This window comes from Hyla sarda, chromosome 7, assembly GCF_029499605.1.
Source record: "Hyla sarda isolate aHylSar1 chromosome 7, aHylSar1.hap1, whole genome shotgun sequence".
Lineage (NCBI taxonomy): Eukaryota > Metazoa > Chordata > Amphibia > Anura > Hylidae > Hyla > Hyla sarda.
The window spans coordinates 29,548,802-29,563,313 of NC_079195.1; the positions used below are offsets into that span (position 1 = coordinate 29,548,802).

The 14,512-nt window shown below is 45.7% G+C and overlaps 1 protein-coding gene across 3 annotated transcripts in view; it reads right to left on the minus strand.

Moving 5' to 3' along the window:
- Positions 1 to 14,036, minus strand: part of USP5 (ubiquitin specific peptidase 5) — a 38,896-nt gene extending 24,860 nt beyond the window's left edge. Inside the window, exons 1-7 of one of the 3 annotated variants that reach the window (XM_056529543.1) lie at positions 13,890 to 14,036; positions 5,908 to 6,033; positions 5,089 to 5,155; positions 4,824 to 4,957; positions 4,544 to 4,689; positions 2,009 to 2,193; positions 61 to 155 (exon numbers count right to left, since the gene is read on the minus strand). In XM_056529543.1, the coding sequence (XP_056385518.1) occupies positions 61 to 155; positions 2,009 to 2,193; positions 4,544 to 4,689; positions 4,824 to 4,957; positions 5,089 to 5,155; positions 5,908 to 6,033; positions 13,890 to 13,976 (840 nt within the window). In that variant the 5' untranslated portion in view covers positions 13,977 to 14,036. Of the gene's footprint in view, positions 1 to 60; positions 156 to 2,008; positions 2,194 to 4,543; positions 4,690 to 4,823; positions 4,958 to 5,088; positions 5,156 to 5,907; positions 6,034 to 11,477; positions 11,670 to 13,889 lie in introns of those variants that run through there. The other 2 variants (XM_056529542.1, XM_056529544.1) reach the window with 2 other exon arrangements.
- Positions 14,037 to 14,512: the final 476 nt, after the last annotated feature.

Here is a 14,512-nt window from a genome sequence, read left to right on the forward strand (position 1 = left end):
ATGTGTACGCATGGAACAGACTACAGGCGGGCGGGAACATCCCAGTACATCCTCCCTCACCTTCTGCATCTTCATCATATCAATTCCAAAGTGCGCTAGATGTTCAGCCAGGTTGGGGTCCAGGACCATGTCATCTTCATCGTAGGAATAGACATCTGATGGCGAGATGTGGGAGAGTAAGAAACAGGAAAAGTCAATCCTGGAATTTATGAACGGGTATGAATTAGGGCTGAATGAGATCGCAAAAGCAACCGAATCACGATTTTTGCTTTTTTGCGATATATATCGATACGGCCCCCCGGGAAAACCTGCGATTATCTGCTTGGGCCGACTTCCGTGAGCTGCTGCAGGTAGGGGGGCCGGCCAGAGCAGGTAAAAACAAATTTAAAAGTACTAAAAAAGTGAGTGTTTCCCAACCAGGGTGCCTCCAGCTGTTGCAAAACTACAACTCCCAGCATGCCCGGACAGCCAAAGGCTGTCCGGGCATGCTGGGAGTAGTAGTTTCACAACAACTGGAGGCAACCTGATAGAAAAACACTGAGCTAAGTAAAAGGGCACACGGTGAAAGGGGGAGGAGGAGAATGTGATTGGGGGGGGGGGGGGGAAGATGTGACCATGGGGCGAGATTTCACCATTTATCGAAATCACAATATTTAGGCCAATAATGGCAATCACACATTTTCCCCGTATCGTGCAGCCCTTGTATCAATGCTCCAGAAATACTTTTGCAGTGACTATTGCTCGATTGTATATAAAGTAAAGCAAAATGTAGCAAATAGGCAAAATTTCTTAAATATCCTATTTTGTGTATACTGTAACAATGCAGACCTATGGGGCTCCGTGGTTACAGCCTACAAACAGTGATAATATACAGGCAGCAGAAAAGATGATGGAGAGCAGTAATACAGGACTGGGGGGGGGGGGGGGGGGATCAGACTACACATTTACTATAACCATGGATACATAAGTCTTCATAAGAGCTGTATACACAGAGCAGTAGGAGATATTTAAAGGGTTAAACTATTATTACAAACTTTTTTTTTGTTTTAGTTACATGTCTAATTTTGATTTATGGGGGCCGGGTACTGAGACCCCATTGATAGTTTAAAGGGGTACTCTGGCCCTAAGACATCTTAGGATAGGATAGGGGATAAGATTCCCGCCGCTGGGGACCCCTGCAGTCTTGCATTCGGCACCCACCTCTTTGAGCTGCACGCCGCACTGCCAGCTCACAAACTGCCGAGTGCCGACCACGGGGACGGAATATTGTGACGTCACAACTCCGCCCAGTGTGACGTCACTCCCTGCCCCCGCTATGCAAGTCTATGGGAGAGGGCGTGCCAGGAGGGGGCGTGACTGCCAGGTGCCAACCACGGGGCCGGAGTATCGTGACGTCACGACTCCGCCCCCCATGTGACCGTCCCCGCTATTCAAGTCTATGGGAGGGGGCGTGACGGCCGTCACGCCCCCTCCCATAGACTTGAATAGCGGGGACAGGGCTTCACATGGGGGCGGAGTCGTGACGTCACGATACTCTGGCCCCGTGGTCGGCACCCGGCAGTTTGTGAGCTGGCAGCGCGGCGTGGAGCTCAAAGAGGTGGGGGCCGAATGCAAGATTGCGGGGGTCCCCAGCGGCGGGACCCCTGCAGTCAGACATCTTATCCCTTATCCTTTGGATAGGGGATAAGATGTCTTAGGGCCAGAGTACCCCTTTAAACAAAGGAGCAAAAAGCTGACCCTGTGCCCCTTCATTTTTGATTGGCTCTTCTCAGAGAACAGCAAGTAGTGTACAGGCTCATAGGGGCGAATTACCAAGACTGGTCGCGTTTCACATGCCGGCCCTTATTAAAGCTTCAGAGGCAGTAGCATTCGGCCAATTCATTCAGAGGCTTCGGCCTCTTAATAAATCAGGTGTTGCTGTGCCTGTGCTGCATGCCACACTTTCTCTGAGCTGGTGTAGATTTTAGGCACAACAACCTAAATTATGTGATGTGTCTGGAATACTCACCGGCTCCGTCTGGAGTGATTGTTCCCAGTTTGACAGCCAGCGGGTACCCAGTCTCTCTGTAATGCTGTACAGCGTGGTTGTTCCCTCCACTGCCATCAAAGTATCGTCTTCCGCAGAGGATCGCTCCATCTGTCATATTAAGCCACAGGTTCTCTCGCAGATCGCAAACACTGCACTTCCACCCACTGGAGGAGACAATGAGAAAGCAAAGTGCAAAGAAGTCAAAACCTAAATGTCAAAAAAATATTCTACTAGGTTTTCCAAGATAACAGCCAAGAACAGTAAAAAAATTTTTTTTAATTATAATAATCTCTCTTATTACCTTGTGTAATCTGTTCTCCTTCAGGCTAGGGCTTCACAGTGATTTTGGCTGCTTCAACAGGGTTTGGGCATCCAAAGATTGTCGTGTTGCACTGTGGGGATCATGCTGAGTCCCGGCTAAGCAAAGTATATGGTGTCTTTTACTTTGGGTTACAGTCGTGGGCACTTGTGGGTTGCAACCGGACCCTATTTAAGTTTTTGCTTAGCCATGAGGCAGCACGAACCACCCAGTGCGACATTGGGATCTTTGGTTGCACAAACCCTGTGGCGCACCACAACATCACATCAACACAATAACCAACCACTGCCATTGGATATTACTTATAAAAATAAGCTGCAATCACCATATTATCAGGGATGTGGAATTCCTATCGCCTGACGCCCGGGACATGTAGTACTGGACGCCGGGCAACCCTTAGCCCGGCTTCGGGCAAGCAGGGCCAGACCTGACAAGCGCGGTGGCGCTCAGGAGTCTGTATAGAGTGGGCTCCTGACTCTTGCCTGCTACGTACTCTGCAGCATCCCGACTGTTCTCAGTAGCCGGGGGCCGCCGCTAATAGCTCAAATTTGACAGCGGCATCTAAAGGGACATGTGAATGCTCCCTGGTGGGCTAGTGGGGTGAATCTCCCCCCGCAGCGTGATCGCAGTGGGGAGATCCACTATAGAGGTAGGCGGAGGGCTTACCTCTGTTCCCTGCCTGTGGCTCTGTCATTGATATGATAGAGTCTGGCTGGACTAGGCACTATCAATGGATCGCAGAGCACACAGATCAATGGAGTTCAATAGAACTCTATTGATCTGTATGAGGAATCTAATGATTCCTCCTAAAAGTCTTATAAAGTGTAAAACCAAAAAAAGTTCAAGTCACCCCCTTTTCATATATAAAAACATGTTTAGTATCGCTGCGTGCGTAATTGTACGAACTATTAAAATATAACATTATGTATTCCATACAGTAAATGACGTAAATGTAAAAAAAATACCAAACCACAGAATTACAAAATAAATAAATAAAAGTTAAAAAAAGAGAGATTAAAAAGTCAGATCAATACCAAAATGGTACAGATACAAAAAACAGATTATGGCGCAAAAAATGAGCCCTCATACAGCCTGGTATGCAAATTATTATTATTATTATTTTTTATTTTTTTTTAAAGCTACAGGGGTCAAAAATGGCAATTTGAAAAAATTTGAAAAAGTTCAGAATTTTATTGCGGTAATTTGGCCGGCCTAAAGAATCAAAACAACAACATGTTACCTCAACCACAAGGTAAATTGTGTAGAAAAGAAAACCACCAAATTTGCTAAATTATCTTTTACTATTTCAATTTCACTTCACAGATTATATATATATATATATATATATATATATATATTTTTTTTTTTTGGTTCAGAGAATATGTTATTGAAAAATGTAAAAGGTATCATTATAATAGGTTGTTATGGCATTATACATGTTATGTCAATATATATGTCACCAAAGATATATAACCCTACATATATAGTAGGTAAGGGTACGTAATTAAACCTCTAACCCCAAAAAGAGAGCCGTACCACAACAACAAGAAAGTAATAAGATTTAAAAGATAAACTTTATTAATGCACCACAATGAAAAAATAATAAAAATAAAGTTAAAACAAAGGAGTAGAAACAATATACAAGCACCAGTAAACATACGAGGATATAGGACTATGGTAGGACCCAAGTACATCAGAATATGAAAATACAATAAGAAAATGCCAAAGTAACAGTAAGGTACATAAATGATACCTCCCAAAATACAAGATACCGCATTACGGGTGCCAGACCATACCTACACCCCAACGATCGTACCGCTGTTATGCCGCTTCTTCAGGGGGCGTGCCACATATTCTGATGTACTTGGGTCCTACCATAGTCCTATATCCTCGTATGTTTACTGGTGCTTGAATATTGTTTCTACATGTCCTGTGGCCACAAACAGCGGTATGCTGAGGAGACCTCCAACAAGGGAATGGAAAATTGGTAAGAGCAGGAGACATTCTGGGTGTAAATTCCTGCATCCCCACTGTTACCTCCCTGCATACCCATGAATACGGCAAACAGGGCAGGAGTATAACTCACAGGATTGTATCCCATACCAATAATGGTTTTATCAAAGTACTGAACGTCTTGTAGCAAAGGCAACCACAATAGTGAGAGGTAACACAGCAGGACAGAGATCATTACTTACCAAGGAGGAATGCGGGGCACCCCCTCGAGTTGCTGGAGACTGAATGCATGTTTAGAGACTTGCCTCACCTCCCCATCCCACGCCTGAACCTCCTGCTTACGGGAGGCAGAGTCAGCAGCTAAGATGGCATCGATGGCAGAGGATACCTGAGGGAAGCAGGAAAATGGAGTGAGATGGACAAGAAGAATGCAAAACAAGAATCTCTGAACACCCCAATGTACTTCGTATATAATGTTCACTGATAGGTCCCCCCACCCCACACACACCTCAGATTACCCACCCGGTCCCTGACCATCTCTTGGAGTCCCGACAGTTCATCCCGCTGAATCTCCAGGAACTCGGGCAGAATGACCAGCTTCACCTCTTCCTCATATTCACACTGCTCATCGCACATGTCAAATCCGCCCTCCACCCCTAGAGAAAGTAGAAAGACACTGAGGAGTCACAGGAGGATATTGAGGCACAGAGTCATCTGAAAACTCGCTCTCTGTCAAGTAACATCAGGCACAGATCAAGCCTGGACAGTATTATCAAGAGGTTCTTACCAATGGCGAGACGTGTGGGCTTCTTGCGTGGGGGGTCTCCTGTATTAGAACTGGAGTCATCAGATTTCTGTGGAATACAAACATTACCTGGTCAGGAAAAGCATCCATGGCTTAACCAGTTCAGGACGCAGGGCATACAGGTACGCCCCCGTTCTCGAGTGTTTAAGGACGGAGGGCGTACCTGTACATCCGGAGTCGCTTACCAGGGTTTAAAGCATTCTCACAAGCAGAGAACACTACAAACCCCGTGGGTCCTGACTGCTATCAGCAGCCAGGACCCAGGGTTAATGCTGGGCACCGATGCCCGGCATTAACCCTTTAGACGCCCCAATCAAAAATGATTGCAACATCTAAAATGAAAGTGAAACTCTCCCTGCAGCTCAACGGAGCTGATTGGGACTATCGCGACAAAATCACAATGTCCCGATCAGCTGACTGGACGACAGGAGGGTCCGCACCTGCCTCCTCGCCCTCCTATCAGTCGTCTACAGCAGAGCGCCGATAACACTGATCAATGCTATGCTATGGCATAGCACTGATCAGTATATGCAGTACTAAGGCTAGGTACTACCAGCCGAAATGCGTCACCACCATGCATTCTTGTTGTACTGCGTGCTTTATGTAAATAAATTGCAAATATTGCTCTGGAATACCGCACTGAACTTCTATTTCTTTCTTCAATGACATCTCTGGTGAGGTCTATACCTGTCCGTGCTGCGGTGGGTCACACTGGTTGAGCTGATCATTACGTTCTTGCTACTATTGTTACAGGTACCTTGTAAAAACACTCCCCTACCCCTACACAATCAGCTCCAATACCGGTTTGGGGGTCCTCTTCAGGTGCAGATATGCTCTCTGTCCTGTCTTCTTGAAGTGCTTTTCTACATACGGTCGACCAAACCCCAGGAAGGTGTTCATGCAGATAAATAATCCTCCATCAGACTCCTGTAACACAAGACAAAATCAACAGAAGTTATCATGGGGTATTTCATTTAGTCAGACTCCTCTGTCAATACATATCATTACTGTATGTTGTGAGAGATAGACAGACGGTGGTCACAAGTAGATTACATGTGAGCCATATTATGTGTAAGCTGCCGTATACAGTCATGGCCGTAAATGTTGGCACCCCTGAAATCTTTCAAGAAAATGAAGTATTTCTCTTTAAAAAAAAAAAAAAGTATTGCAGTAACACATGTTTTGCTCTACACATGTTTATTCCCTTTGTGTGTATTGGAACTAAACCAAAAAAAAAGGGAGGAAAAAAAAAGCAAATTGGACATAATGTCACCAAACTCCAAAAATGGTCTGGACAAAATTATTGGCACCCTTTAAAAATTGTGGAAAAATAAGATTGTTTCCAGCATGTGATGCTCCTTTAAACTCACCTCGGGTAAGTAACAGGTGTGGGCAATATAAAAATTACATCTGAAAGCAGATAAAAAGGAGAGAAGTTCACTTAGTATTTGCATTGTGTGTCTGTGTGTGCCACACCAAAATTGTGGAAAAATAACAATCTCAAGGTCACAAGACCATCTCCAGAGATCTAGATTTGCTTTTGTCCACAGTGTGCAACATTATCAAGAAGTTTGCAACCCATGGCACTGTAGCTAATCTCCCTGGGCGTGGACGGAACAGAAGAATTGATGAAAGGTGTCAACACAGGATAGTCCGGATGGTGGATAAGCAGCCCCAAACAAGTTCCAAAGATATCCAAGCTGTCCTGCAGGCTCAGGGAGCATCAGTGTCAGCGCAAACTATCCGTCGACATTTAAATGAAATGAAATGCTATGGAGGAGACCCAGGAGGACCCCACTGCTGACACAGAGACATAAAAAAGCAAGAATACATTTTGCCAAAATAAACTTGAGTAACCAAAATCCTTCAGGGAAAACGTCTTGTGGACAGATGAGACCAAGATAGAGCTTTTTGGTAAAGAACATAATTCTACTGTTTGCCAAAAACGGAATGAGGCCTACAAAGAAAAGATCACAGTACCTACAGTGAAATATGGTGGAGGTCAATGATGTTTTGTGGTTGTTTTGCTGCCTCTGGCACTGGGGGCCTTGAATGGGTACAAGGCATCATGAAATCTGAGGATTACCAACAGATTGTGAGTCGCACTGTACAGCCCAGTGTCAGAAAGCTGGGTTTGTGTCCGAGATCTTGGGCCTTCCAGCAGGACAATGACCCCAAACATACGTCAAAAAGCACCAGAAATGGATGGCAACAAAGAGCTGGAGAGTTCTGAAGTGACAGCAATGAGTCCAGATCTAAATCCCATTGATCACCTGTGGAGAGATCTTAAAATTGCTGTTGGGAAAAGGCGCCTTCCAAAAAGAGAGACCTGGAGAAGTTTGTAAAGGAAGAGTGGTCCAAGATTCCGGCTGAGAGGTGTAAGAAGCTTATTGATGGTTATAGGAGGCGACTGATTTCAGTTATTTTTTCCAAAGGGTGTGCAACCAAATATTAAGTTAAGGGTGCCAATAATTTTGTCCAGCCCATTTTTGGAGTTTGGTGACATTATGTCCAATTTGCTTTATTTCTTCCTTTTTTGGTTTAGTTCCAATACACACAAAGGGAATAAACATGTGTATAGCAAAACGTGTGTTACTGCAATCCTTTCCTGTGAGAACTACTACACTTTCCAGAAAAACTTCAGGGGTGCCAACATTTACGGCCTTGACTGTATGTCGGAATACGTTCTTGATGGTAAACCAATGTATATGACCAACGAGAAGGCAGAACATTGTGTGAATGCAGCCAATAAAAGGAGGAGACTAGAGACAAGCGAACTTACAGTAATTCAATTCGTCACAAACTTCTCGGCTCGGCAGTTGATGACTTTTCCTGCATAAATTAGTTCAGCTTTCAGGTGCTCCGGTGGGCTGGAAAAGGTGGATACATTCCTAGGAGACTCTCCAGCCATCGGAGCGCCTGAAATCTGAACTAATTTATGCAGGATAAAGTCATTAACTGCCGAGAAGTTCGTGACGAATCAAATTATTGGAAGTCATAGAAACTTAAAAGGGGTACTCCACTGGAAATTTTTTTTTATTTAAATCAAGTTAAAGCAGATTTGTAAATTACTTCTATTAAAAAATAAAAATCTTAATCCTTCCAGTACTTAGCTGCTGTATGCTTCAGAGGAAGTTGTGTAGTTCTTTCCAGTCTGACCACAGTGCTCTCTGCTGACACCTCTGTCCATTTTAGGAACTGTCCAAAGTAGGAGCAAATCCCCATAGCAAACCTCTCCTGCTCTGGACACTTCCTGACATGGACAGAGGTGTCAGCAGAGAGCACTGTGGTCAGACAGAAAGGAAATTCAAAAAGAAAATAACTTCCTGTGGAGCATACAGCAGCTAATAAGTATTGGTAGGATTAAGATTTTTTTTTTTTTTATAGAAGTAATTTACAAATCTGTTTAACTTTCTGGCACCAGTTGATTAAAAAAAAAGTTTTCCTCCGGAGTACCCTTTAACAAACAAAAGAAGCATAACACCAAGGTTGGTACCTGCTGATGTTTTCGATGGGATTGGCTGTTGTCAGATTTAAGATGGTTTCTTTCCAGGAACACAAAGGATCGGGTGTTGACATTCAGCGTGTCTGACCCTTCCTTATGTGTATTGGGGTGCGTCAGATCTCTCCCGACATCAGCTGTTAGGGGAAGATCCACCACAACCCCATACACACGAGGGTCAGGCTCACAAACTCCTGGAAAAGAAGCCACATCAGTCTGGCAACAGCTTTCCCCTCTCCGCATTGAGAATACATGCACGTTCAGAAAAACTGGAGAGTGCACAGTGAGGGTATGTTCACATGGCGAATTGTCTGCCTGGAAACATTTCGGGGAACATGCTGGAGCTACGATACAGAAATGTGTTGTCTCCAAAGACAGCAATGTATTTCCGAGCAGATTCCACAGAAAGAATCTACACGGTACAAGCAGAATCACATTTCAGAATTACAAAGGCTTTCCAGGCATGCTGGAAGATGTAGTTTTGCAACAGCTGGAGGCACCCTGGTTGGGAAAAACTGGTGTTCAGTGTATGGGCCATAGGGATTGTCCAGCCCAGTAAACCCATTGCCATACACCCTTTGAGGGGGTTAATGGAGGGCAGGGGGTCCTCGTCTCTTGGCTAGAGTAGAGAGTAGTTACAACAGTGCTTCCCAACCAGGGTGCCTCCAGCCGTTGCAAAACTACAACTCCCAGCATGCCCGGACTGCCGTTGGCAGCCCGGGCATGCTGGGAGTTGTAGTTTTGAAACAGCTGGAGGCACCCTGTTTGGGAAGCACTGAGTTACAAAGTGTCTTCCCCTCTGGAGGACCCGCCCTGTCCTGATTGACACAGAAAACCCATTGACGTGAAAGGGCACCGAGCAATACCTCATTTCCCCTGTGGTGGCGCTGTAGAGAACGTAAACTCTTGCAGGTGACCACTAGGGGTCAGGCAGAGTCCCTTTTAAAGGGGTACTCCGGTGGGAAACATTTTTTTTTTTTTTTTATCAACTGGTGCCAGAAAGTTAAACAGATTTGTAAATGATTTCTATTAAAAAATCTTTACCCTTCCAGTACTTTTTAGCAGCTGTATGCTCCAGAGGAAGTTCTTTTCTTTTTTAATTTCTTTTTTGTCTTGTCTTCAGTGCTCTCTGCTGACACCTGATGCCTCTATCAGGAACTGTCCAGAGCAGGAGAAAATCCCCATAGCAAACCTATGCTGCTCTGGACAGTTCCTGACACGGACAGATGTGTCAGCAGAGAGCACTGTGGACAAGACAAAAAAGAAATTCAAAAAGACCGGTACATCCTGAGTCCTTTCCCTTTCTATAACGCGGGGCCACGTCATAGCGGGTCGGGCCCGGCCTCCAACAACAGCCGGGACCCGTGGCTAATAGCGTGCGACAATGATCGCGGTGCAGCGCTATTAACCCTTTAGACGCTGCATTCAAAGTTGAACGCCGCGTCTAAAGTGAAAGTAAATCACTGCCGGTTAGCTCAGGGGGCTGTTCGGGATCGCTGTGGCGAAATCGAGTCATCCCGAACAGCTGTGGGACACGAGGAGGGTCCCTTCCTGCCTCCTGGTGTCCGATCGCCGAATGACTGCTCAGTGCCTGAGATCCAGACATGAGAAGTCAAGCGGCAGAATCATTGATCAATGGTTTCCTATGAGAAACCAGTGATCAATGTAAAAGATCAGTGTGTGCAGTGTTATAGGTCCCTATGGGATAACAATGATCAGTGTGTGCAGTGTTATAGGTCCCTATGGGATAACAATGATCAGTGTGTGCAGTGTTATAGTCCCCTATGGGAGCTATAACATTGCAAAAAAAAAAGTGAATAAAGATCATTTAACACCTTCCCTAATAAAAGTTTGAACCACCCCCCTTTTCCCATTTAAAAAACAAAAAAAACCTGTGTAAATAAAAATAAACATGTGGTATCGCCGCATGCGGAAATGTCCAAATTATAAAAATATATCATTAATTAAACCGCACGGTCAATGGCGTACGCGCAAAAAAATTCCAAAGTACAAAATAGCGTATTTTCGGTCACGTTTTATATCACAAAAAAAATGAATAAAAAGCAATCAACAAGTCCGATCAATACAAAGATGGTACCGCTAAAAACTTCAGATCATGGCGCAAAAAATGAGCCCTCATACCGCCCCATACGCGGAAAAATAAAAAAGTTATAGGGGTCAGAAGATGACAATTTTAAACATATACATTTTCCTGCATGTAGTTATGATTTTTTTCAGGAGTGCGACAAAATCCAACCTATATAAGTAGGGGATCATTTTAACCGTATGGACCTACAGAATAATGATAAGGTGTCATTTTTACCGAAATATGCACTGCGTAGAAACGGAAGCCCCCAAAATTTACAAAATGGTGGGTTTTTTTTTCAATTTTGTCTCTCAATTATTATTTTTCAGTTTCACCGTAGATTTTGGGGTAAAACGACTGATGTCATTACAAAATAAAATTGGTGGCGCAAAAAATAAGCCATAATATGGATTTTTAGGTGCAAAATTGAAAGAGTTATGATTTTTTCAAAGGTAAGGAGGAAAAACGAAAATGCAAAAACGGAAAAAACCCCGGTCCTTAAGGGGTTAAACCAATCAGAGGTGTCACAAGGGCTCCTGTCACCTCCTAAATAGCCATACTGTGAAGTCACGTGACATGGGCGGGGCCTGACACTCCGATTTGCATACACAGGTAACATCTTTATGTCCCCCCTTACAATGACTTTTCCTCACTGGGACACTAGATGGATGTGACCTCAGGCTCAGAGGACAATAACCCCCATCAGGTGCTGTACATACTGAGGGTAGTTGTAGGATAGTGATGGGGCAGTTCTCTAGCATGGTGGGGATGACAATGTAATACCGGAGTATGGAAGGAGAAGGCACATTCATCCTTGTGGACTCGGTCCCCGGCCCTGGGTAACCGGATAGTCGGCAACACAGACAACAGCGCATCTTTAACGTCCACCATGACTCCGGTTCCTGGAGGATAGTGACAAAGGCTCCGTTTCCGCTTCCGGCGACGATCTGTCCTCCGCCTTACAGTCTCTGTGGTGAAGCGAGGCTACAGAGAGAACACGCGCATGCGTATTGACAGAGACGCTCCCCACCGCGAGCTGGGCGGTGCGCGTGCGCGCTGGCTGCTCGTCTGCGGCGCATCATGGTGTTACTGTAGCGGCCATGATTGATGAGGGCGAAAGATATTATAGGGAAGAAGGTTCAATAATTGATTCTAGAAGGAGCGTAGGAATAACGGTCCGGTTTTATACTTAGAGGAAATATCCAGTGCTGAAAAACTTAAAGGACATCTGCATCGTGATTAACACTTATCCCCTATCCACAGGATAGGGGATAAGTGTTTGATCTCGGGGGTCCGACCGCTGGGACCCCCTGTGAGCTCCTGTACTGGGCTGCGGCTGTCCGGCAGGCCTCCTCCATACATCACTATGGGAGAGGCGGGGAGGCAGCATGGAGACGGTGGAGGAGACGCGGCGTTACCGTCGACCTCTAGTTCCACGCTACGCGCCTTAGCACTCACCATGAGCGCTAATGGCAGCACCCCGTTAGGGAGATCGCGGGGGGCCGAGCTTTCGGACCCCCGCAATCAAACACTTATCCCCTATCCTGCGGATAGGGGATAAGTGTCATACCGCTGCAGTTGTCCTTTAAGATTCAAATCGCGGGGGGGGGGGGGGGGGGGGGACCGCTGGGGACCCCCGCAAGCTGAAACTTTTCCCCTATCCTTAGGATAGAGGATAAGTTTTTTAGCACTGGACTACCCCTTTAACCCCTAAGGCTGGGTTCACACTGTGGAATTTCAGGGCAGAATTTCTGCTGGAGATCAATCTGGGGGCACTAGTATCGCGCGGACTGCATTGCCATCCCCATAGATGTCAATGCATTTCTGAGCAGATCTCCCAAAAGATTTACCCAGAAATGCATTGCCATCTATGGGAACGTCAATGCGGTCTTAGTGCTGCCGGCTTCTCTGCCCCTGCCTGTCCTGGGGTCTAGAACCCTGCTGCCGGCCCTTCTCTCCCCCTGGCTATCGGTGCCGCTGCCCCATTGCCGGCGCCGATAGCCAGGGGGAGAGAAGCGGCGCCGACAGACAGGGGGAGAGAAGGGGCAGCGGCACCCATTGCCGGCGCCGCTGCCCCGTTGCCTCCCCCATCCCCGGTTGTATAATTACCTGTTGCCAGGGTCGGGTCCGCGCTGCTTCAGGCCTCCGGTGTGCGTCCCATGCGTCATTGCTATGCGCTGCGAGACTCAATGACGTCACTCGTCATTGCGCCGTGCAGCGCATAGACACGATGCATGGGACGCACACCGGAGGCCTGAAGCAGCGCGGACCCGACCCTGGCAACAGGTAATTATACAACCGGGGATGGGGGAGGCAACGGGGCAGCGGCACCGATAGTCAGGGGGAGAGAACGGGCAGCGGCACATATAGCCAGCGGGAGAGAAGCGGCGGCAGCAGTGCTATAGACCCCAGGAAAGGCAGGGGGAGAGAAGCGGGCAGCGACGCCCTCTCTCCCCCTGCATTTCCTGGGGGTGTATCGGGGTATACGCATGCACACACACGCACCCTCATTTTACCAAGGATATTTGGGTATAAAAACTTTTTTTTACCCAAATATCCTTGGTAAAATAAGGGTGCGTGTTATAGGCCGGTGCGTGGTATACCCCGATAAATACGGTAATTAACAAAAGTGTTAAAGGGGGCAGAAAAAGGAAATTTGAGGATACTTATTTTGTTTTAAAAAAAAGGACTTATTTTAAAAGTAGTAAAAAAAAGAAAAACATGTAATGATGGGTATTAGATGACATTCCCAGCATTGATATTAACCCCTTAAGGACCCGGGGTTTTTCAGTTTTTTCATTTTTGCACCTAAAAATCCATATGATGGCTTATTTTTTGCGCCACCAATTCTACTTTGTAATGAAATTAATCATTTTACCCAAAAATCTACGGAGAAACGGAAAAAAAAATCATTGTGCGACAAAATTGAAAAAGAAAGCCATTTTGTAAATTTTGGGGGCTTCCGTTTCTACGTAGTACATTTTTTGGTAAAAATGACACCTTCTCTTTATTCTGTACTAGACTTGACTAGACGCGTTTCAGGGTTCTCAAATGTGACACTTTCCTCAGTAGTCCACTTGACTACTGAGGAAAGGGTCGCATTTGAGAACCCTGAAACGCGTCTAGTCTTTCTCACTGACACATATGCTCTATATGAATTGTGTCCATCACCCACGGAGTAAGTTGATCACTTACCGTGGACTCTCTACGTATTAGTCGATCCAGACTACTCAGCGTGCATCCTCCGGCTTCTTCCAAGTCCGGCGGGGAGGAAACTGACATCACAAGCGCTTGCCAGCGCTAACAGTCTCCCGGCAACTATACCATCGGCGCCTGCCAGGGCCACCAGCCTGTGACGACCACCACCGCGTTCCATCTGGACCCTGTAAGCCAAAGCCACAGCACCATCTGAGACCGCCGACTGCAGTTCCCATATCCAGGCACAGGAACAACAATATGTCTACATAGAGCCATCTCATATGCCAGTGATATATATATTTTAAAATATTTAAAAATGTATTCATTTTTTTAAGATTGTCTGTATTTGTATATTTACTATATGTGTTCTTCTCACACGGGCCCTGTGAGGCGTAATGCACTGCATTAGAATATATTTTAAATAAACAATTATTTTGAATTATTATTGGAGCACGACCCAGTAATCCATATTCATTATACAATTGATTACTCTACCTTGGAAGGGCCGGGCAACATCTTTTCTATACAGATTTTCTAGTTCCTGGAACTGTGGTATAGTCGCATGCCCTGTTGACCTCGGTTAGTGTTATTTATTAATTGTGAGCTGCACTTACACTTTT